Genomic DNA, 22,969 nt, shown 5'->3' on the forward strand with positions numbered 1-22,969 from the left:
TCCAAGTGACCACGTCACTGTCTTCCTTGAAACTCCTCGAGGTTCCCAGGGACTCGTCAGACAGAATCGGACTTGACCACAGGCCCTTGCTGCCCTCCTGTCTCATCCCTCTGTGGACTTAGGTCTCAGGCTGGGCCTGTGAGGGAACCTAGGGGTTGCTGCGCCCAGGCCCTCGTCTTGTTCCAGAGATGGCTTCGGTGGGATGTGTCGTGCTCTGGTGACTTTTAGCTCCTGGCAGGGGGCACTCGCCAGGACAGGAGGAGGCAAGCCCCCGGTGTTTGCCTGTGACACTCTTACAGGTGCACACGCTGTAGCTCACGTGTACGGACATGGCGGGCTGAACGTGCATGAGCTCCGTCCTCCGAGACCCTGATGCATGCACGCGGACGCTGAGACACTTTGTGTCAGTTCCCGGAGCCGCATCAGCGGCGAGTGCGCCCTCGGCTGAAGTGCCGTGGGGTGCTGTGGTCTCGGGGCCTCCGTGCCGCGTCTCTGTGTCCAGGCTTGGGCCTTCCCCACAGCCGGGTCACGAGCCTGAGGAGCAGAGCTGGGGTCCGGTCCCTGCACGACTGCCGCACTCACTACGGTGAGGTCGTAGGGGACGGTGGAGGCCAAATATGCCAGAGCCTGCCCCTTGTCCCCACCAGTCTCGTGGCCTGCACCGGATCGGGACATGCAGATGCACACATGAACACGTGTACTGGTGTGCACACGTGCGTGTGCACATGTATCAAGCCAGTGACCGATTCATCTAGATGTGTGTCTCGGCGGGTCTGCACCGGCACGGTAGTGAGCCGTGGAGTGCACGTGTGCAGGAGAGAGTGGGGTCCTCACAGCTGACGGATCGCGATCCTTCTGCAGGGGGGCGGGTTCACACAGCCACACACACGCTGTGCCGAGGCCCCTCAGTGTGCCCTCTCTGAGGAGGTGAGGTGGGCACGGGGCCAGGCAGTACGGGAGTGGCTGCGTGTGCGTCAGGAGAGCAGCATGTGGGCCCATGCGGGAAGCCCGAGGTGCAGCTTGTGGGCTCTGGGCACCGGGTAAGCTCTGTTGCGGGTCCAGGGCAGCTGCCGTGGAGGCCGAGCAGGAAGGCGAGGGACCGCGCCGATGCTTGCGTGGGTGTGCGTGAGCGAGCTGCGCGGGCACGGAGACCATGACCTTGCGCCACTGGCTCCGGCTGGAAGGGCTTGTGCTGCGCTCTGTGCGCTCCTCCACGGGCAGGGCGCGGTGCGCGGGGAGCACGTGGTGCTGCGCAAGCCCCCCTCGGTGGAGCGGCGGGTGGGGGACGAGAGAAGGGACGGGGTGGAGCGGCGGGTGGGGGTGGGATCCCGAGCGGCCGCGCCAGCTTGCGCCACGCCCCTGCACCTGGTGGCTTCCCGGCCTCCGGCCGCGGGGGCGTCCCTAGCTGCTGCATGGGCACACGCGCTGCTCCCTCCGCTCCGGAGATGGAGCTCCCCCTGCTCGGGTAGCCGCCTGGGGCCGCTCCTGCCCACATGCTGGCTCCCTGGCTGGTGTGGAGAGCTTGGGGCTGCAGCAGTCCAGGGGGCGGTGGGCTTAGGATGGAGCCTGTGTCCAGGGTGTGGTGTCAGACTGGACGGAGGGGCCCCTTCCTGATGGACATGGGGTCTCTGGGACGGTGTCTCTGCAGAGCCCGAGGGAACTCCGCTCCAGGCGCACCGGTGCAGAACCACTGCTGTGCAGAGACAGCTGTCCTTCCTCCTCGGAGACACGGTGACCGCTCCGTCCCTCTCATGAAACCTCTCGTCGTCCCGAGTTTTCATGCATTGGCTGTAGGAAAATGCTTAGCATTTCTTCTCCATTCAGTAGCAGCTTATGTAATGACCCAACAGTAGCCTGGTCTACCTCAAATTGATGTGGTCGTCCAGTGACGACTGGTATTTTGGGCATCATGGTGGTGTGCTCTTGGGTGGGGGCGTGTGGTATGAGGAAAAATAGTCCTGAGGTTTTTACTTACTGGGGACAAATAACTGGTTTGATTTTCTGAAAATACCCCTCTGAGTGGTATGTGATGGGAGGGTAGGGACGGAGGGTGATAAGGTTATGGACGTTCACACTGTACTCTAATAGCTTCTTCTCCTTTTCTAAGCTTCTCTTAAATTTTTGTCCAGTTACACAATATGCATTCAAGTGTTCTGACTGACCGCGGCCGTGTGGGGGCTGCTGACCCAGCAGTGCTCTTGGAGCACAGACCCTAAGTGGCCCAAATGTCCTATTTCCAGTAAAACGTGAAAGAGATCATTCCGAATTTCTCTCGAGCTCAGGAAGAGTGTAGCCACGTTTGGCACACAGCAGGAACGCGCTTGTGCAAGCGTGCGGCCGTGCAGCCTGAAACCCCTCTCCTGGGGATTGCCCCGTGATCCTGGCTGGAGAAGCAGACTGTTCCGTTTTATCACATTCACAAGAGTTCCACAGCGAAACATGAGCGCCATAGTTTCCTGTTTTTAAATGGTGTGATAATATTAAGTGATTTATTTTTACAATGAAAATACGAAAATCTTTTTTTTAATTTATTTTTTATTTAATTTTGGCATAACAGTATTCATTATTTTTGCACCACACCCAGTGCTCCATGCAATCCGTGCCCTCTATAATACCCACCACCTGGTACCCCAACCTCCCACCCCCCCCCCACCCCTTCAAAACCCTCAGATTGTTTTTCAGAGTCCATAGTCTCTCATGGTTCACCTCCCCTTCCAATTTCCCCCAACTCCCTTCTCCTCTCCATCTCCCCATGTCCTCCATGCTTTTTGTTATGCTCCACAAATAAGTGAAACCATATGATAGTTGACTCTCTCTGCTTGACTTATTTCACTCAGCATCATCTCTTCCAGTCCCGTCCATGTTGCTACAAAAGTTGGGTATTCGTCCTTTCGGATGGAGGCATAAGACTCCATGGTGTATATGGACCACATCTTCCTTATCCATTCGTCCATTGAAGGGCATCTTGGTTCTTTCCACAGTTTGGCAACCGTGGCCATTGCTGCTATGAACATTGGGGTACAGATGGCCCTTCTTTTCACGACATCTGTATCTTTGGGGTAAATACCCAGGAGTGCAATGGCAGGGTCATAGGGAAGCTCTATTTTTAATTTCTTGAGGAATCTCCACACTGTTCTCCAAAGAGGCTGCACCAACTTGCATTCCCACCAACAGTGTAAGAGGGTTCCCCTTTCTCCACATCTCCTCCAACACATGTTGTTTCCTGTCTTGTTGATTGTGGCCATTCTGACTGGTGTAAGGTGATATCTCAATGTGGTTTTGATTTGAATCTCCCTGATGAGGGCTAGTGATGAGGAACATTTTTTCATGTGTCTGATAGCCATTTGTATGTCTTCATTGGAGAAGTGTCTGTTCATGTCTTCTGCCCATTTTTTGATATGATTGTCTATTTGGTGTGTGTTGAGTTTGAGGAGTTCATTATAGATCCTGGATATCAACCTTTTGTCTGTACTGTCATTTGCAAATATCTTCTCCCATTCCGTGGGTTGCCTCTTTGTTTTCCTGACTGTTTCCTTTGCTGTGCAGAAGCTTTTGCTTTTAATGCCATTCCGATCAAAATTCCACCGGTATTCTTCAAAGAGCTGGAGCAAATAATCCAAAACTTTGTATGGAATCAGAAGAGACCCCAAATCGCTAAGGAAATGTTGAAAAACAAAAATAAAACTGGGGGCATCACGTTACCTGATTTCAAGCTTTATTACAAAGCTGTGATCACCAAGACAGCATGGTACTGGCATAAAAACAGACACATAGACCAGTGGAACAGAGTAGAGAGCCCAGATATGGACCCTCAACTCTATGGTCAAATAATCTTCAACAAAACAGGAAAAAACATACAGTGGAAAAAAGACAGTCTCTTCAATAAATGGTGCTGGGAAAACTGGACAGCTATATGTAGAAGAATGAAACTCGACCATTCTCTTACAACGTACACAGAGATGAACTCGAAATGGATGAAAGACCTCAACGTGAGACAGAATCCTAGAGGAGAACATAGGCAGTAACCTCTTCGCTATCAGCCACAGCAACTTCTTTCAAGATATGTCTCCAAAGGCAAAGGAAACAAAGCGAAAATAAACTTTTGGGACTTCATCAAAATCAAAAGCTTCTGCACAGCAAAAGAAAATACACAAATCTTTTATGAGTTATTGATCTCTTTAAAAATTTTAGCTATCGTTTTTCCCTTATATATAATAAAAACTTGACTGTTACTTCTTTTCAATGCCTGAATAAGAGATACACATTTTTGTGATTTGGATACACAGTGCTATACAGCTCATTTGCTGTAAAAAATTAAATATGTAATAGTTGAAATAGTTTCTTATGGAAAATCATATCACACAGAGAACTTTTTGTTTTCTGCAGGAATGGTCAGTAAAACCCATATGATCTCCTTGAAATGTATTACTTTATTATCTTTTTCTTTCTTAAAGAAATGGAGTGCTTGGTCAGACACCATCTGCTCTGTATCTTTCTGCCTCGTTCTTCTTTGATGACCACAAGTGGATTTGGTGCGGCTCTTTCCCAAGACCCATCAAATGACGTCCGGGTCGTGTGCTGTGTTGTTCTGGCCCATAACGGCAGCAGACTGTGCGTGTCCCTGTGCCACCTGACGCTTACTTCCCACTAGAGAGTTTCTAATTCCCAGTATGACTTTTTTTTTTTTAACCTAGACTTTATTTAGATGTGTGCTTTTAGATTTCTACACATATGAGCTTGTTTTCGGTAAACTTTTTGTGGCTGGTTTCTGATTTCATGGATGGCATTCTATGCACGTGACCCACTGGCACTGATTCTCCTCTGCTGCTGGGATTTCTGCATTTATTGAGAAACCGGCTCCCTGGTGGATTTTTATGGCTATCACGTATGTGTGTATGAAAGGAAGATGTTCTCACCCGCCATGGTGTATAGATGTCTATTGGCCCAACTTTATTAATCGTACTCAGGTCATTCATGTTCCTAATTTTTTGTACTCTCAATTGTTTTTATTTATTAGAGAAATGTATTAACATCTCTTCCTATGATTGTAATCTTGTCTATTTTTCTTATAATTCTATTACTTTTTGCCCCATATAGTTACAGGCTGTGTCATTCGGGATGTTTAAGTCAGCCTTCTTGTATTTCCATTGCAGTGCTCCTTTTATGATATCTACAAACTATTTTTAATGAGGTCTTATTTGCCTGGTGACTATTTCTTCGAGTACTTATCCAATCTATCTTGCCTTATTTTCTTTAGTATATGCTATTTCCCCCCTACCCTTCACATTCAGCCTTCAAAAATAATATTTTAAGAGCCTTTCTTGAAATCCAACTAAGAATCTTTTTTTTTAACTTGTTTAGTCTATAATTGGTATGATTACTCATACATTTTATGCTTTCTACATTAAAGAGAAAAAACTTCTGTATTTCCTATTTATTATGCATTTTCTTTGCTTCTTCCTTTCTTCTTCCTTAGTCTCAATTGGATTGATTGAAAAAAGATTTTAATTCTCTTTTTATCCCTGTGAATGCTTGTGGTTTTTTACTGGTTAGCTTCAGGAAACTGGCTATGTTGTAAGGTATCCTAACTCTGCCTTCCTGTTGAGCTAGGTCTGGGACTTGTTCCCACTCAGGGCCTCGCGCCATGCCCAGTGTCCGTGCGTGAGCTCTGGATGTGTGCTGGCCGGCTGGGGAACTGTCTGGATGTTAGAATTACAAGGTGTCTTGACCTTGTCATCATTAGTGGACTGTTAAGCTCTCTTGAGAGGCGTAGCTGGGTGGCCATGAGTGGATTCCTCTGTCATGTTTCTCACTTGAAATGGGTATAAAACAGTTTACGTCTCATAAGTTTGTTAAGAGGATGAAATGCTCAGTGTTTAGAATGCTGTTGGCACAGAATTAGGACTCTGTTAGTCTGTTGTTGGGTTTATGTAAACCTTCATTTCCTATTTGTAACTGAGGAATGACCTTGACGTACATGCACACTGCGAGGATAAATGCTTTCAGATGCACTTTATTACATTTTTCTCTCTTTTAAAAAAAGATTTCATTTATTTATTTGACAGAGCGAGACCACAAGTAGGCAGAGAGGCAGGCAGAGAGGGGGGGGAAGCAGGCTCCCCGCTGAGCAGAGAGCCCGATGTGGAGCTCGATCCCAAGACCCTGGGGTCATGACCTGAGCCGAAGCCACTGAGGCAGACATGCACTGAGGCACCCACCCACTGAGGCACCCATGCACCACTTTATTACATTTTTCTTAATAGTATGGATATTCTTGGCATGGAAGGAAGACGGACAGTTTTTCTTCTGTTATGTCGGTCACCGTACAGTGCATCATTAGTTTTTGAGGCAGTGTCTGAAGACTCATTGCTTGGGTGTAACTCACTGTTCTCCAAAGAGGCTGCACCAACTTGCATTCCCACCAACAGTGTAAGAGGGTTCCCCTTTTGAATAATTATTAATGGTACACTTTAACCTTACGAACTGTTGGTGTATGTTTTCCACATATGAAATACCACTGAGAGTTATAAAAGTATGATGAAAGATCAAAACACTACAATATTAATACACCAAAAGCTATTTTTAAAGTATAGATCATAATCCATCTTCAATAAATTATCTGAAAGATGCTCTGAATGGGGCATTTGAAGTCTGAGATCAGTTATTAATGTACTGGTCATCACACCCAAAGCCCCCATGTGTCTCTGGCTGGGGTCACTTCAAGGACCCGCCTCTGATCCGATCGATCATCACCTCCCCTCACGCTGCAGTCGGAAGGAAAGCCGAAGTGACAAAATACCTCCTGGAAAGAGCTGAACTACACTCCAGGTACAGAACCATGTTTGGACGCAAACCTTAAATAACTAGGGTTCATAACAATGTCCATCTTGGATATCAGATTGATATCCAAGATCTGTAAAGAACTTCTCAAACTCAAACGCAAAAAACAGGTAATCATGTCAGAAAATGGGCCGAAGACATGAACAGACACTTCTCCAAAGAAGACATACAAATGGCTAACAGACACATGGAAAAATGTTCATTATCATTAGCCATCAGGGAGATTCAAATCAAAACCACATAGAGATACCACCTTACACCAGTCAGAATGGCCAATAACAAGACAGTAAATATGTGTTAGAGAGGATGTGGAGAAACTGTTGGAGGGAATGCAAGTTGGTGCAGCCACTTTGGGAACCAGTGTGGAGATTCCTTAAGAAATTAAAACTAGATCTTCCCTAAGACCCTGCAATTGCACTACTGGGTATTTACCCCAGAGATACAGATGTTGTGAAAAGAAGGGCCATCTGTACCCCAGTGTTTATAGCAGCAATGGCCACGGTCGCCAAACTGTGGGAAGAACCAAGATGCCCTTCAGCGGACGAATGGATAAGGAAGATGTGGTCCATATACACTATGGAGTATGATGCCTCCATCAGAAAGGATGAACACCCAACTTTTTTTTTTTTTTTTTTTTTTAATATTTTATTTATTTATTTGTCAGAGAGAGGGCGAGAGCGAGCACAGGCAGACAGAGTGGCAGGCAGAGTCAGAGGGAGAAGCAGGCTCCCTGCGGAGCAAGGAGCCCGATGTGGGACTCGATCCCAGGACGCTGGGATCATGACCTGAGCCGAAGGCAGCTGCTTAACCAACTGAGCCACCCAGGCGTCCCGAACACCCAACTTTTGTAGCAACATGGACGGGACTGGAAGAGATGATGCTGAGTGAAATCAGTCAAGCAGAGAGAGTCCATTATCATATGGTTTCACTTATTTGTGGATCGTAACAAATAACATGGAGGACAAGGGGAGATGGAGAGGAGAAGGGAGTTGGGGGAAATTGGAAGGGGAGGTGAACCATGAGAGACTATGGACTCTGAAAAACTGTCTGAGGGTTTTGAAGGGGCAGGGAGGGGGTGGGAGGTCGGGGTACCAGGTGGTGGGTATTAGAGAGGGCACGGATTGCATGGAGCACTGGGTGTGGCGCATAAACAATGGATCTTGGAACACTGAAAAAATTAAAAAAGGCAAAAAACCCCCAGAATTATTCAGAAGGATGTTTTTGGAGACCAGTTCTGAAATTGTTATAAATAAGAAAAATCTTTGCGTCTGTCTCTTACTTGACATTCACTGTTGTTTGTCATCATTTCATGGTTTATGAACTCAGCCTCTAAAGAGCACGTCTCGTTTCCTCCCCTTCGACCCTAGGGATCGTCATTCACGACCCTGCAGCCGCTGCTGTATAACCTGTTTGCCACCACAGCCGCTGGGGACGGCGTGAAGCTATGGGACGTGAGAACCCTGAGGTGAGGCCCGTCCCGGCCTGCAGGCCACAGGTGGGGGTGCACTGGGGCACACGGGCTCAGTGCCTGTGAACTCAGTTTGACGTCTTTTTCCAAATACGGCGTGATTGTGGTGAACCCGTTCCCGCTGACGCATGTAAGAGAAGCCTGCCTTATACACAGAACAGGTCATAGCAATTTGGAATGCTAACGGGAGAGGTGCTGGGCTTTCCTGTCTGTGCGTGTGCCCTGTGCCCTGAGGGTCAGAGATGCACGGAGGGGGCGGGTCATAAGATGCTCCTAAGCGACAGTGATGCCAGTGCACGTATCAGGCCGTTCCTGTTCTGTTACGGGGAGTGACCACTAAACAGCGCATGTAGCCGAGTGTCAGCAATGCTCGTGTGTGCGCCTGCACACGGCTGGGTCGCAGGGGCGGCGTGGACAGTGTCCCCGCTCTCCTCTGTAATGGCAAGGTGGGGATAAAAGGCCCTGTGACGTGTGGGGGCGTGATCCCAGGGGCCGGCTGTGGCGGGGGCTCGTGTGGCATCCTGGAGCCTCCGGAGCCCAGCCCCGTGCTGCCGCACGCTGACGCAGGCTTTCCTGGAACTACCCCCCTCCCCCCCGTCTGTAACACTTTGTGGGTGGTTGGCCAGAGCACCTGACCTGCTTGAGAGAGCACTGCGCCTGCCCAAGTCTTCGATCACTGATCCAAGTAATCTGCGGTTTGGAAATGGTTGTTTTCTATTTTGCATGTCCAGGACGGCCTGCTGGTCTCTGATGACTCGTGAGTGCAAGTCTCAGCACTGGTTGGTTCGTTGTCGGGAAGACAGGCTGCACGTCAGCGTCCTTTGCCCCCTTTGTGTTAAAATTAAAGCATCATGTTTTTCTCCTGGTGTTTCTCCTTTTCCTATAGATGCGAGCGCTGTTTTGAGGGACATCCAAACCACGGATACCCCTGTGGGATTGCCTTCAGCCCATGCGGACGCTACGTGGCTTCTGGTGCGGACGACAGACACGTAAGTGCCGCCACGGCGCGTCGCTTCGCCTTCAGTCCTGACCCCTAGGCTCATTCTTGTGGAGACAGTTTATAAGCACGAACGCCTTTAATAAGTGTGACGTGAGAGCTGTGACCGGCCCTCCTGTGTTAATTTTGGTGAGGCTTGATTTTTTAACCCCCAGTCACACGTTAATTTATTTCTTTATCCATTTATCAGTCATGGCACAAGTTGTGTACCGCGTGGAAGGCGTCGCTGCACGCTGCTCTCCTGCGGACCACCAGGTAGCAGCAGTAATGAGTAAAGACCAGATCCGAGGTTTTCACCGGGAGCGTTTCTTTTGGGTATCTTCGGAACAACGTACTGATTTTATTGCTCGTTTTTCTGACTTTCCAGAGAGGCACTTTGATGGGTTCGTAGGGCTTGGGAAGGGGAAGGACACAGGGAAAGGGACTCGCAGAATCGGCCCTGGGACGGCGAGGACTTGGCAGGTCCAGGCCACCGTCTCCCGTGCGTCCTGGCGGTCACTGCCTATCATGAGGGTGTCCTGCGTCTCCCGGTTGGCCACTTTGGGCCTGATGCACAGGCCCTGGCGACGTCTCCGCCCCGGGCCGGCTCCCTCATGCTGCGGTAGCTCTGCCTCGTTCGGACTGTCGTGGTGCCAGGGGTTCCCTTGGGGCCGATCTGTTCGCAGATGTGCGGTGTCGTCGCGAGGAGCCACCGTGTGGGGGCGTCCCCGATCAGCCCGCACCGCAGATCTGGTCACGGGTGGTGCGGGAGGGGAGAGCCGGGCGCCCCGCCTCCGCAAGCGGTGGCCCAGTTCGCTGTCTGACGGGGTGGTCACCGTGGTGCCACGGCCGCTGCTGGTCATCGTACTTGTTCACCGGCGGCCCGGGGGACCCCGTCCTCGGCGGCTCTCAGGCTGCTCCGGCCCCTCCCCTGCCGAGGTGGTTGTGTGGCTGCGTGTAGGGGTGAGACGAGCAGACACACGCGGGCTCCAGCTCGCTTGACTCTGTTTCCCTGAGCAAAAGCGACGCCACCCCGGTTCAGCCGTGCTCACCGAGCCGCTCAGTGGGCGGCCCCGAGACCCTAGAGCCACACGGGCAGCTCGGTCCCCCCTCCCGCCGCTCGGTCTCGGGGTGCAGCTGCTCAGACAGAGCACGGGGCCTCTTTACTGGACGGAGTCACGGGCGGGGCCGTTCTGCTGTCCTGGGCCACGTTCCACTCTGCCAGCACCGGCTGGTCAGCAGGACACCCGTCCCTGGGCTCGGCCACGAGGTTGCGTGACCCTGGGGGCCGCTCCTGGACGCCTCCCAGAGAGCTTGCGGCCGCAGGCGGCGGGCAGGTGCTTCCTGCTTTCATCGTTGTCTGCCGGAGGACCCGCTTTCCTCTCTGCCCCCGCCTGTGGCTTCTCATACCCTTCACCATTGGGTCCTTCTGCGCCGGTTTGTCGTGGTTCAGAGAACGTGTGTGATTGTCCGAGAGTCGAACGCCAGTTCCGACACTGTGACTGTGTGGCTGGTTGCGCACTCCTCCAGCAGAATCTCCAGCCCTCACTTTCTGTCACTTGGATCTGTCCACACTTCGAAGTTTTCTGTCAGTGCTGATCTCACCGTCAGGGACCCAGTCTCTGGGCGCTGATGGTGCCAGCAGGAATGCCCACATCTCTGAGCGCCAGGCTCCTGCCTCAGGTTCTTACCTGATGGCAGATTGGTTTTCTGCTACTTCCTCCTGTGGGTCACAGCTCCTGTGGAGCCTGCAAGTCTGAAGTCAAGGTGTTGGAGGGTTGGTTCCTCCTGGGGGCCCCAAGGAACTGTCCACCCCCCCTTCCCCTCCTGACGTTCATCTGCTGGTGGGCATCTTGGTTCCTTCCACAGTTGGCTCTGGGAGATAATGCTGCTATAAACATAGGGCTGCATGTCTCCCTTCAAATGGGTGTTTTTATACTCTTTGGGTGGTGCAATTACTGATCCATAGAGTAGTTCTACCTTTAACTTTTTGAGGAACCTCCACACTTGCCCCAACTTGCATTCCCACGAACAGTACACGAGGCTCCCTTTCTCCCCGTCCTCACCAGCACCTGTTGTGTCTTGCGTTGTTGATTCGAGCCGTTCCGACAGTGTGAGGTGGGATCTCACTGTGGTTTTGATGCCATTTCCCTGGTGAAGAGTGATGCTGAGCATGTTTTCATGTGTCTGTTGGCCATCTGGATGTCTTCTTTGCAGAAATGTCTGTTCATGTCTTCTGCCAACTTTTTAGTCGGACTGTTTGGCTTTTGGGTGTTGACTTGTATGGGTTCTTTATGGACCGTGGACACCAGCCCTTCATCAGGGACGTCGTTCACGACATCTTCTCCCATTCCGTAAGTTGTCTTTTAGTTCTGTTGATGGTTCCTTTGCTGTGCAGAAACTCTGATCTTGATCTTCCCCCCTAGTTTCATTTGGGCTTTGTTTCCCTTCCGTCCGGACACATATCAGGAAAGTTCTCTGGGATTGATGTCAGAGAGATAACTGCCTGTGTTTTCTTCTAGGAGTTTAATGGTTTCAGGTCTCACATTGAGGTCTTTCATCCGTTTTGAGTCTATCTTGGGGTGAGGTATAAGAGAATGGTCCCGTTTCAGTTTTCTGCATGTGGCTGTCCCGTGTTCCCAGCATCATTTACGGAAGAGACTGTCGTCTTTCCCTTGGACCTTCTATCCTGCTCCGTTGGAGATTAATGACCGTATAATCGTGGGCTTATTCCTGGGCTCTCTGGTCAGTTCCACTGATCTGGGAGTCTGTGTTGTGTTCCTTCCACCCTTGTAGTAGATCTAGGATCTGGGGTTGTGATACTTCCAGTGTCGTTTTTCTTTTTCAAAATTGCTTTGATTTTTTTTTATTAATTTCAATTAGCCAGCATGTAGTACATCATTACTTTTGATGTACTGTTCAGTGATTCACCGGTTGCGCGTCACACCCCGTGTTCGCTCGTCGCACACCTCTCTGCACACGTCAGTTCCCTCCTTGACGCCCGTCACCTGGTTACCCCGTCCCTCCCCCCTCCCTTCTGTGATCCTCAGTGTGTTTTCTGGAGTCAAGAGTCTCTCATGGTTAGTCTATCTCTCTCTGATTTCTTCCCATTCAGGCTTCTCTCCCTGCCTCTGTGGGCCCCACGCTGTTCCTTATGTTCCGCGAATGAGTGAAACCTCGTGATTGTCTTTCTCTGCCCGACTTACTTCACTTAGTGTGATCCCTTCCAGAGCCATCTGCAGATTCAGTGCAGTTCCTACCAGAATACCAACAACATTTTTCACAGAACTAGAATAATCCTAAAATTTGTATGGAACCACAAAAGACCCCAAATTTCCAATGCAATGATTTTTAAGAAGGAAAAGACACTTTAAAGAAAAAATTAACAGAGATAGCACAAGTGGTGGGAGCCGCAAACACAGGGGGAGAGAGAAGCAGGCTTCCTGCTGAGCAGGGAGGCCGGTGTGGGGCCCAATCCCAGGACCCTGCGGTGATGACCTGGGCCAAAGGCAGACACACACAACCGACTGAGCCACCCAGGTGCCCAGGAAAAGACCTTTTACACTGCCAAAGGCTAAAACTCACAAGGAAAACATAATATCTATTCATCAATGAAGATAAACAGAAGAGCAAATTCGTAAAGCGGATATACAAGCACTGAAGCGGTACGTAGCCAGACACCAATGATGGGGCTTTAACAGATCTGTCTCTGTGCTCAGCGGACCAGCTGCACCAGCATGGTGAGGTTATAGATGGCGTAATCAGTCGTTTATCATCTTATAGACGTGCAGAGCTGTAGTTGCACACCAACAAGGAAGGCACATCAGACACGGGAACATTAACCATATATGAATCCACAGAAAACACAACAAATTACAACATGAACAAAAATAGCACTCTCTCCATGACGCAGTCAAGCCGTAAATTGGTGATGAGACATAAAACTAGAGTTCCTGGCCTGTGCGAACAAAAGTTCTGTCGGGGAGCGCTGGGTTTAAAGATGTAAAACAAGATGAAATTGTAGTATCTTTTGAAAACAATGATATTCCCAGCATGATATTTCAGTGTCTCTGGAATATAATAGAGCAGTGCTTGGAGGAGATTTTAGGGAAGGGACAGTAGGTGAAGTAACTCTGTCTGTAAAGCAAAATAATTAAGTAGGACATTGCTTGAGATGAAAGACAGAAGAGACAATACTGACTTTTAAAAAACAAAAATTACGAAATCAACTTCGGCTAACCCACATTTTTGAGACAGAGCTTAATATATAATTAATAACAAATGATGAGGGGGAGAATGGAACAGAGGAACTTCTGAAAGTTGGGAGAATGCTTTTCAGTGTATGCTAATAAACATGAAAGGCATATAAAAATGGATGAGTTAACATAACACAATAAGAAATAAGAATTAGTGGATGACGTGCAGGAAATACATCAGAATTTTCCCAAAAGACAAATGAACAGATTAGTTTTTATAGAATAGAAAAAAAAAAAATTCCGAGAGTGTTTCTGCAAAAAAGTACTAGACCCAGATGATTTCTCAGGGGACTTTACCAAACTTTTAAAATCAGAAATATGTAGCTGTTGAAGGTAAATAAGGAAAGCATCCAGATTATTTTTTTTTGAAATGAACATAACCGATATGAATACTTGATAAAATTTCAGAGAAGATCTACATTTTACTTATAAATTCAAAAATCTTAAGTGATATAGGGATAAACAGAATCTGACCACACGTTTACAATAATTTATCAATGCTCATGAGATTCCAGGATGGCTCAGTATCGAGGAAGCCATCAGCCACTGTAATGAGATTGTGTCATCGTTTATGCATATGCAGAAAAGCCATTTCAGCACAAGTCCCCATTCATTTCATACAAAACATCCCTTACGGGATAAATGTGTGGACGCTTGTTTCAAATGATAAAATACTTGTTCACATGCCAGCCTCTCACAGGGCAACAGCCTTAGCAGCCTCTGATCAGGAACAAAGCAAGGATGCCCATGAGCCCCACCACTGTTTCATGGAGCAAGATACGAGAGACAGTTGTAACTGAAAAGGAAGAGTTGAGCCTATCATTATTCATAGGTGATAAGATTACATGGTCGCCTCGCTATTAACAGTGAAGTCAGTCAGGAAAGTGTTGACGGGAGGACTTGAATTACTATCTGGAATTTCGTGGTCTTTACCTATGAAAACAGTGATCGGTGAGAGATATAATAACGAGGAGAATCCATTTAAAAGATGCTTAAGAAGAATAAAATGTGGGGCACCTGGGTGGCTCAGTGGGTTAAAGCCTCTGCCTTCGGCTCAGGTCATGATCTCAGGATCCTGGGATCGAGCCCCGCATCGGGCTCTCTGCTCAGCGGGGAGCCTGCTTCCTCCTCTCTCTGCCTCTCTGCCTACTTGTGATCTCTGTCTGTCAAATAAATAAATAAAATCTTTAAAAAAAAAAAAAAAAAGAAGAGTAAAATGTCCAGGCATAAACCTAATAAGAACTCTGCAAAACCTGTATGAAGAAAACTTAGTTTTTCCCCAGAAATGTAGACTTGAAAAATGCAGTGTCTTGACTTTTCTTACATAGGATGATTCTGTCTCACAAAGAAATTGGTTCTCTGTAGGTAAATTGTAAACTTAACACTTTTGCAACAAAAACTGAACAGGTTTTCCTGTAGATAGTCACACTGTAAAATTATTCCAGACAGCAAAGAAGTAACAATTGTTAAGACACTCTGGAAAAAAGCATTATGTTGGGAGCAGGGAATCTTGCTTCACCAGTTTTCAAAAACATTGTTAGAAGGTCTCTAATTAAAACAGTGCAGGGGGCGCCTGCGTGGCTCAGTCCATTAGGTGTCTGACCCTTGGTTTGGGCTCAGGTCATGACCTCTGGGTCCTGGGGTCCAGCCCGGCTCTGAGCTCAGCAGGGAGTCTGCGTGTGGATTCTCTCCCTCTCCTCCTGCTTGTGTGTGTCCTCTCTCTGCCTTGCTCTTTCTCAAAACACATAAATCTATAAAAAAGCCAGCGTGGAATGGCTGCGCACACATGAGAACAGGGGGTACTTACGAGCATCGGCCACTGGAATTGTTCGGCAGCCCCTGCTTCCAGCCCTCCTGCGCGACCTTGCAGAGCCCCCACCTGCCATTCCCTGTGACGGACACCAGAGTTCCCTGAAAGATTAGCAGCTTTCAGGTCAGTGGCAAAAAGATGAGCCAGGGGCGTCTCGTGCCAAAAGTAAAGGAAGAAATCGAGGAGTGATGGGTCAGGTCGCGGCCGCCGGGAGCAGCGCCAGACCGTCGTCCAGAGAAGGCGCCACGGAGCACCGAGGGAGTCCTGACAGTAACTGATTTTAAAACATTGCATATCTAGGTTCTTCCCACAGTTTGGCGACCGTGGCCATTGCTGCTATAAACATGGGGTACAGATGGCCCTTCTTTTCACTACATCTGTATCTTTGGGGTAAATACCCAGGAGTGCAATGGCAGGGTCATAGGGAAGCTCTATTTTTAATTTCTTGAGGAATCTCCACACTGTTCTCCAAAGAGGCTGCACCAACTTGCGTTCCCACCAACAGAGTAAGAGGGTTCCCCTTTCTCCACATCCTCTCCAACACATGTTGTTTCCTGTCCAACACATTTGGCCATTCTAACTGGTGTAAGGTGGTACCTCAATGTGGTTTTAATTTGAATCTCCCTGATGGCTAGTGATGATGAACACTTTTTCATGTGTCTGATAGCCATTTGTATGTCTTCATTGGAGAAGTGTCTGTTCATATCTTCTGCCCATTTTTTGATATGATTGTCTTGTTTTGTGTGTGTTGAGTTTGAGGAGTTCATTACAGATCCTGGATATCAACCTTTTGTCTGTACTGTCATTTGCAAATATCTTCTCCCATTCCGTGGGTTGCCTCTTTGTTTTCTTGACTGTTTCCTTTGCTGTGCAGAAGCTTTTGATCTTGATGAAGTCCCAAAAGTTCATCTTCACTTTTGTTTCCTTTGCCTTTGGAGACATGTCTTGAAAGAAGTTGCTGTGGCTGATACCGAAGAGGTTACTGCCTATGTTCTCCTCTAGGATTCTGATGGATTCCTGCCTCATGTTGAGGTCTTTCATCCATTTTGAGTTTGTCTTTGTGTACGGTGTAAGAGAATGGTCGAGTTTCATTCTTCTGCTTATAGCTGCCCAGTTTTCCCAGCACCATTTAACACTCCAAAAGGAGTAACTAAAAGCAAACAAAAAGCAAACAAAGCCTGACCAGTTCCCATTTGGAGGTGACTGGGGCAGCGGTCCCTCACTCAGAATCTTGTTCTTTTAAGGGAAATAATTCAGCAAGTGTCTTGCCTTTCCTGTTTGGACACTGATACCCTCTTTGAAGAAGAAAAGTTATTTTCTCAGGAAACAATTCCAGACAAATGGGCTGAATGGCAGAGTTAGAACATTCCCCTCTTGCGATCTCAAAGTAATTGACTTCGGCGAGTGTCCTCAGTAGATGACATGATCAGATACAGTCGATGGTCCCTAGATAGCTCGAAGAGACGTTTCTCCAAAGAAGACATAGTAGTGGCCTGCAGGTTCATCATGCTTCATCAGGGAAATTCAAGCCAAAAGCAGTGACACATCACCTCACAGCTGCTAGGATGGCCATCCTTGAAAATCCGGGAGATAAGTGTCGGCAAGCATGTGGGGAAATAGGAGCCCTTTTGCACAGCTAGTAGGGATGTAAGTTGGTGCAGCCACTCTGGAAAATAGTGTGGAGGTTCCTTAAAAAATTAAAAATAGAATTACTATAGGGTCCAGTAACCCCACTCCTGGGTGTTCATCCAAAAGAATTGAAATCAAGAGCTTGAAGAGACATTTACTCTCCTGTGTTACTGCAAAATTATTCACAATAGCCAAGATGTGCAAACGCCCCAAATGTTTATTAATGGATGATTAAGAAAATTTGGCGAATACGCGTAGTGGAATGCTGTTCGACTTTAAAGAGAAGGGAGTCCTACCATTCGCAATGAAGTAGACGAACCCGGGGGATTTTATACCAAGTGAAATACGCCCGGCCCAGAGGACAGGTACGGCATGGCTCTATTTCTGTGAAGATGCTGAAACAGTTGCACTCACAACGCAGGGAAGTGGACTGGTAGCTGACAGCCAGGACGGGCCTTGGGGAGACAGACGTTGGTCAAAGGCGCAGAATTTCGGGTATGCAGGACGAGTCTGGAGCTGTCGAACTCAGGCCCACAGTCAGCAGCACCACACCTGCACTTGCACGTTAACAGACCTCATGGGAAATGTTCTCACTCAGTTAACAAACAGGCTGATGGACGTTCTCCAAGGACGTCGTGCCGTCACACCCAGCCCTCCTGACCCACATTAGCATCATTCAGCGCGCACTACGTTAGACGGTATGGGCATTCCTAGAGATATTTTGGGACACACCATGCTAATAATCACCATAAAGTGTTCTTATGAAAAATCAGTAGAAACTGGACTGAATTGAGTCTTTGTAGATAATTTCTGGCTTAGGGCACATACGCAGGGTGACGGAGCCATTGGAAGACATCACACAGAGGGGAGCAGACAAGTCCTGAGTGGAACATTCTTCAGGACACTGACCCCTTGTCTTCAGCGAGTCTCTGGCATGGCGGAAAGGATTGCTCCAAACAGCCGTGCTGGAGAGACGTAGCAGCCCCATGCGGACCCTGCTGGAGGCCTGCATGCAGGGACACTTGTGGACGCTGGCAGTGTGCTCTGACTGGACTCTCCAGGACTTCCTCTGTTTCATCTGGGTACAAAACAGCAGCTCAAACGTGCGCACAATGTCTGTGTTTCTAGAAATCCTCACAAAGTACGGGGCATATCATCATAGCAATTTGCTAAAAACGCTTCATAATTCTTCAGTCACAAAAATTAAAAGGACAAAAGTAAAGAACAAACGTTTGGTAGGTGGACAAGCAGAGCAAAATCTCGACAATGTTGTGTTTGGGTTATGCATGTATGGGCGGGTTATGTAATTCCCCATACTTTTGTATATATCTGAAATTTTTCATAATAAAGCCAAGCACAGACTTTGGAAACAGAAGCAGACACGAGACCTGGGTTTTTCCATTGTGCGAGCCCTGCTGTGCCTGAAGGAGGACCCTCAGGTTCGAGGGAGGCGGGCTCTGTGTCCCAAGCCCAGACCCGTGGGATTTCCTCTGCAGCGGTGTGCAGTGATGGCTGCTGTGGGTTGAGGTGGGCTCTGGAGCTGCGTTCCGGGACACTGGCTTGAATCTCACCTTCTAGACAGCTGCAGTCAGACTGTGATGGCTCCGTCAGGGTGTTGCCAATGGTACAGGGATCCAAGTGGCGTTGTTGCCAGATCCTCTGCCCCGATGTGTGATCACATTCTTGAAGAATGAAAAACGGGTCCCTCGAGATGACTGGTTATGTAAGTGGTCTTAGGTCCAAGGACGCTCGCAGAGTTAGAAAGAACGCAGATGACAACTCAAGCAGATGACTCCGCTGGGTGGGCAGCCGGTGGTCCACACCATGCCGGGGACCCCCTGCGTGGCTCTGCCGGACCACGGTGAGGTCTCTCCGAACCTGAGGGCGAGCCCAGAGTCCCACCAGTAACGTCCATTGTTCACGGGCTGGTGGCTCCATGTGCCAAAATCCAGGGCTTCCTGACGGAGTCTTGGCCTCTGCTGAAGTGGGCAGCAGTTCTGTCCTCGTGGGATTAAATAAGGCTGGGGGCTGAAGCTGGGACCCCTGGGCCTTCTGAGAAAACTGTAATTCGTGTGTGTGTGGGAACCAGAAAGGCAGTGATCTGAAGCAGCATGCACAGTTCTGGGAAACATCGCTTCTGGAAACACTTAAAAAAGCACAAAAAACCAAAGTGAATGAGCATCTTCCCCTGCGGACAGCATCACCACTGTCGGGAAGCTTCTGGAGTGCGCGTTAACTTGCGTTTGTAGTGCCTTTCCCTGCTTCTGTGCAGAAAATCCAGGCAGTGGGCGGCGAAGGACATGGTAAGAGTAACGCGAGACGAGAAAGCGAAAGCAGCTTCATCTTCGAGGACACGGTTCAACAGAACGACAAAATGCTCGCACTGAACTGGTCAGAGCAGCACTCGGGCTGAAACACACGGCCCTTCTGCTTGTGACTTTAGTCGCAGAGTGACTGACTTCCTAAGGGTTATTGCAAGTTTTATTCATTTCACAGTACATTTTAGCTGGGGCTGGTTTCCCTTGGGTGGGGAGGACTAGCTTCATGAGTTTTGTTTTTTTTTTAAGATTTTATTTGACAGAAAGAGAACACAAGCAGGAGGAGGGGCAGAGGCAGAGGGAGAAGCAGGCTTCCCGCTGAGCAGAGAGCCGGATCCCAGGACCCTGAGATTATGACCTGAGCCAAGGTAGAGGCTTCTCCGATGGATCCTGCCAGGCCCACCGGACTTAATGAAGCTAATTAAATCCTTGTGTTCTGCACAGGGACTGTAGTGCGCTGAGCTGTTATTTCTGTGTCCTCAGCATCAAACAGGTGCGTCTTGTGCATTGCCAGGAGACTGTGGCCACTGTTTGAAAGCGCAGCTGGTGGCAAGTATGTGTCTAATTAAGGATACTTCTGACATTTACAGCTGCCCACGGCTGCTTTTGTGTTGAAACCTGGCCACAACCGGAAAGATTGAGTGGATTCAGGAACCTTCCAGGCAAAAAGATGTTTCATTTAAAGGCGTTTTCATATGGAAAACAAAGGGCTGTCTCTTAAATGACCCTTATCTAGACACCTGTCATGATATCACAGCATCATTTTATCTGCTTTGCGAGATCCAGGGCCACAGCAGGGCCGTGCTGATTCCCACTCAAAATTCCGTAAAGACGTAAGGAGCCTCAGGAAGGACTTCACGGACGCTGCTCTGAGAAAAAAGCACATCGCCCTCCAGTGCCCGTGCTCTCGGAGCCCGCCCACACCTGTCGGCCTCCCTGCCCTGGCCTTCCTGCGGGGAGGGATAGGCGGCCCCTGTCTGCCTGTCCTCTCCGGCGGCCCCCAGGCGCGTGGGCGCCGCTCTGTCGGACCCTCTCCGTGCCTGCTGGTCTCCATCTCCGGCCGTGTGAACCAGAGCCGTCACCGGCTTGTACTTGGCTGGCTGCTGTAACTGGAGTTGTGTCCCACGCTGGCGAACCACGAAGCTGGTTCCTGAAGCTTTAGCCCCGCCAGCCCGATTCCCTCACCTCCCGGCCTCTTTCCCGCTGCGTCTCGTTTCCTGAAACCCGGCTCTGGCCCTCGCGCTTCCCTACCCCTTGGCTTCTTCCTCACCGTTCCTGCTCGTCCCTCATCTCTGTCGTAAGTTCATGACCCAGGTCACAGGTCACCTTGATGTTGCGCACTGGCGGTCACCTAACTCTGGAGCGTGCAGAACGGGCTTCTCGGGCATTGGCTTCTCAGAGCACGGCGCCCCTTCCAGGGTGGTTTTCCCCGTGGAGACACCGCCGTACTGAGATGTTTGCTCCTTATGACTCTCTATGGGTTGGGATCCGGAGAGATTCAGGTGTGTGTGACCAGTGGATGCCTCCAAGAGTCCCGTTTTGTACTGGCACACGGTTTACATAGAGGGCATGAAGTTGTGGTCGGTTCGCTCGTTTGAGGAGTTCTGTGCAGGTGTGTGCGGACGCTGCGTTCCCGTGGGCTGCCGCGGAGGAGCGAGGCCTGGTGTGGGTTTCAGCTCGCTGGAAACGGCCAGCGGGCGCTTGCACTGGCCGCACCACTGGCCAGTACGGCATCAAGGCTTTGGCGCCCACACGTATGCACTGATGGCAGTGATGGAAACACGCCGAGCAGAGCAGGGTTCCCGTGAGGCCGCCACGGTGCGCCTGTGAGGGGCTTGGACTATGACTCGAGCAGCTGTGTGGCCTGGTGTCCTCGTGTGCAGAGCAGGGTGGGTGACGGCTGTGTCTTTGGAGGTGGGAGGATGGCACCAGGGCGTCGGTGCGTGTGTCCGTGTGCAGGAGCCTGGGCTGTCCTTGTTGATGGTCACATGCGATGGGTGCGGGAGAGCTGTTGCCCTGGTGGGTCTCCTGAACAGCGGGTGTGGGGAGAGTCCGGGGTCCAGAAAGCCCTCAGTGTATGGACTGGTCATTTAGTCTCTGCATGTGCTGCTTCCCCAGCGTGAATGTGAAGGAATAGTCACCGAGGTGCCCCTAGAGCTCTTGCTTCTGCTCCAATGTGGCATTTCTCTTTATTGCCAGTAGACTCCACAAAATACTTGTTTGCACTATTTGTTACTTAAAAATTCGAGTGGGGGGGCGCCTGGGTGGCTCAGTGGGTTAAGCCTCTGCCTTCGGCTCAGGTCATGGTCTCAGGGTCTGGGATCAGGCTCCGTATCGGGCTCTCTGCTCATTGGAGAGCCTGCTTCCCCCTCTCTCTCTGCCTGCCTCTCTGCCCACTTGTGATCTCTGTCTGTCAATAAATAAATAAAATCCTAAAAAAAAAAAAATTGGAGCGGATCTCTCATCTCTTATGTCAGTTCAGAATGGCACCCAGTCCCAGACTTCTGTCCGTAAATTGCAGTGTCTGACGGCATCTGTGTGTGTATTTACACACATACGTATCTTTTTACGTAGTAATACAACTAGAGAGGAGGGTACATTTTTACTTTTAGTTTTATCAGCATCCATACAAAACGTTCAAAATATTTGAATTGCTCAAATTCCACACTAATTAGCCAGAAGCAAAGAGTAGATGGTTTTGTCAAGTTTATGGGAAAGGACAGCAAAACCCCACTTTGGGATTGCAGGCAAGGTTGGACTGTGGAGGCTTGAGGCGCTGCGGGTCCATGAATCCAGTGGGGACCTGACCAGGCGAGGAGGGGAAGGCACGCCTTGTGGGGTCACTGGTCTGTCCGGGACGTGTGAGGGCGATGTCACCCAGCCGTCGGGGTGCTGCCGCCATGCGCCTTCCCGGACCGTTGGCGCTTTCAGCGTGGAAACCCGTGTGTTTGTCTTGCAGGTGTACATGTATGACGTGGGCTCGAGCACGTTTTCTCACAGACTGGCTGGACACACGGACACCGTCACTGGCGTGGCCTTCAGCCCGTCAGTCCCTCAGGTACGTCTGCTCGTCCACGCCGCATGCGGCTTTCCTCGCATTTTCTGTATCTGCTGGCCTTTGTTTGGGTGAAATCCCGTCACGTGTAGGGTGACGTGCCCATCATCGCGTGCAGGGACACCGACACGTGCGTCGTCATTGGGCGCACTTGCTCGTGGCTGCAGAGGACATGGGCGTGTCCACGGGCACTAGTGTGAACACGGTCGTTGGCGGCCCCAGAGCAGCTGAGGAAAGGGTGTAGAGAATTCGGGAGGAGGAGGAGGACCACAGAATTTAAAGACATTCGTGGAGTTAGGAGAAGGTTCGGGAAGAGGGCAGCGTGAGCCGCGGGTCGGTCAACGGGAGTGTGCCGTCCTGCAGCAAAACCCTAACTGTTCGCGCTGGGGTGCGGCGAATATTTGGGGACGTCGATTCAGAGGATAGCGTTACCGTGTGAGTGGGTCACCTGGCGGCGTGTGCACGGGTCCCCGCGTGAAAGAAGTGGGACCGCCCTTCCCCCTCCCTTGCCCCCTGCCCCCCATCCCCCGCTCTGCCCACTGCTGCTGTCAGAGGCACCGTAGACACTCGGGCACACCTGGCTTTCAGTGACACTGGATGTCAGAGGCACGGATGCC

At 49.9% G+C, this 22,969-nt stretch overlaps 1 protein-coding gene across 16 annotated transcripts in view; it reads left to right on the forward strand.

The window, feature by feature from the left end:
• The window catches only part of WDR27 (WD repeat domain 27), a 141,381-nt gene that overhangs the window by 52,013 nt on the left and 66,399 nt on the right, over nucleotides 1-22,969 (forward strand). For 15 of the 16 annotated variants that reach the window (XR_004284699.1, XM_032338438.1, XM_032338434.1 and 12 more), the window contains 3 exons: nucleotides 8,208-8,305; nucleotides 9,195-9,297; nucleotides 22,257-22,355. Coding sequence is in view for 15 of the 16 variants with exons in the window: in XM_032338438.1 (XP_032194329.1) it covers nucleotides 8,208-8,305; nucleotides 9,195-9,297; nucleotides 22,257-22,355 (300 nt within the window). In the remaining variant the exon portion in view is untranslated. Of the gene's footprint in view, nucleotides 1-8,207; nucleotides 8,306-9,194; nucleotides 9,298-22,256; nucleotides 22,356-22,969 lie in introns of those variants that run through there. The other variant, XM_032338446.1, reaches the window with a different exon arrangement.

Source organism: Mustela erminea, chromosome 4, assembly GCF_009829155.1.
Source record: "Mustela erminea isolate mMusErm1 chromosome 4, mMusErm1.Pri, whole genome shotgun sequence".
Classification (NCBI taxonomy): domain Eukaryota; kingdom Metazoa; phylum Chordata; class Mammalia; order Carnivora; family Mustelidae; genus Mustela; species Mustela erminea.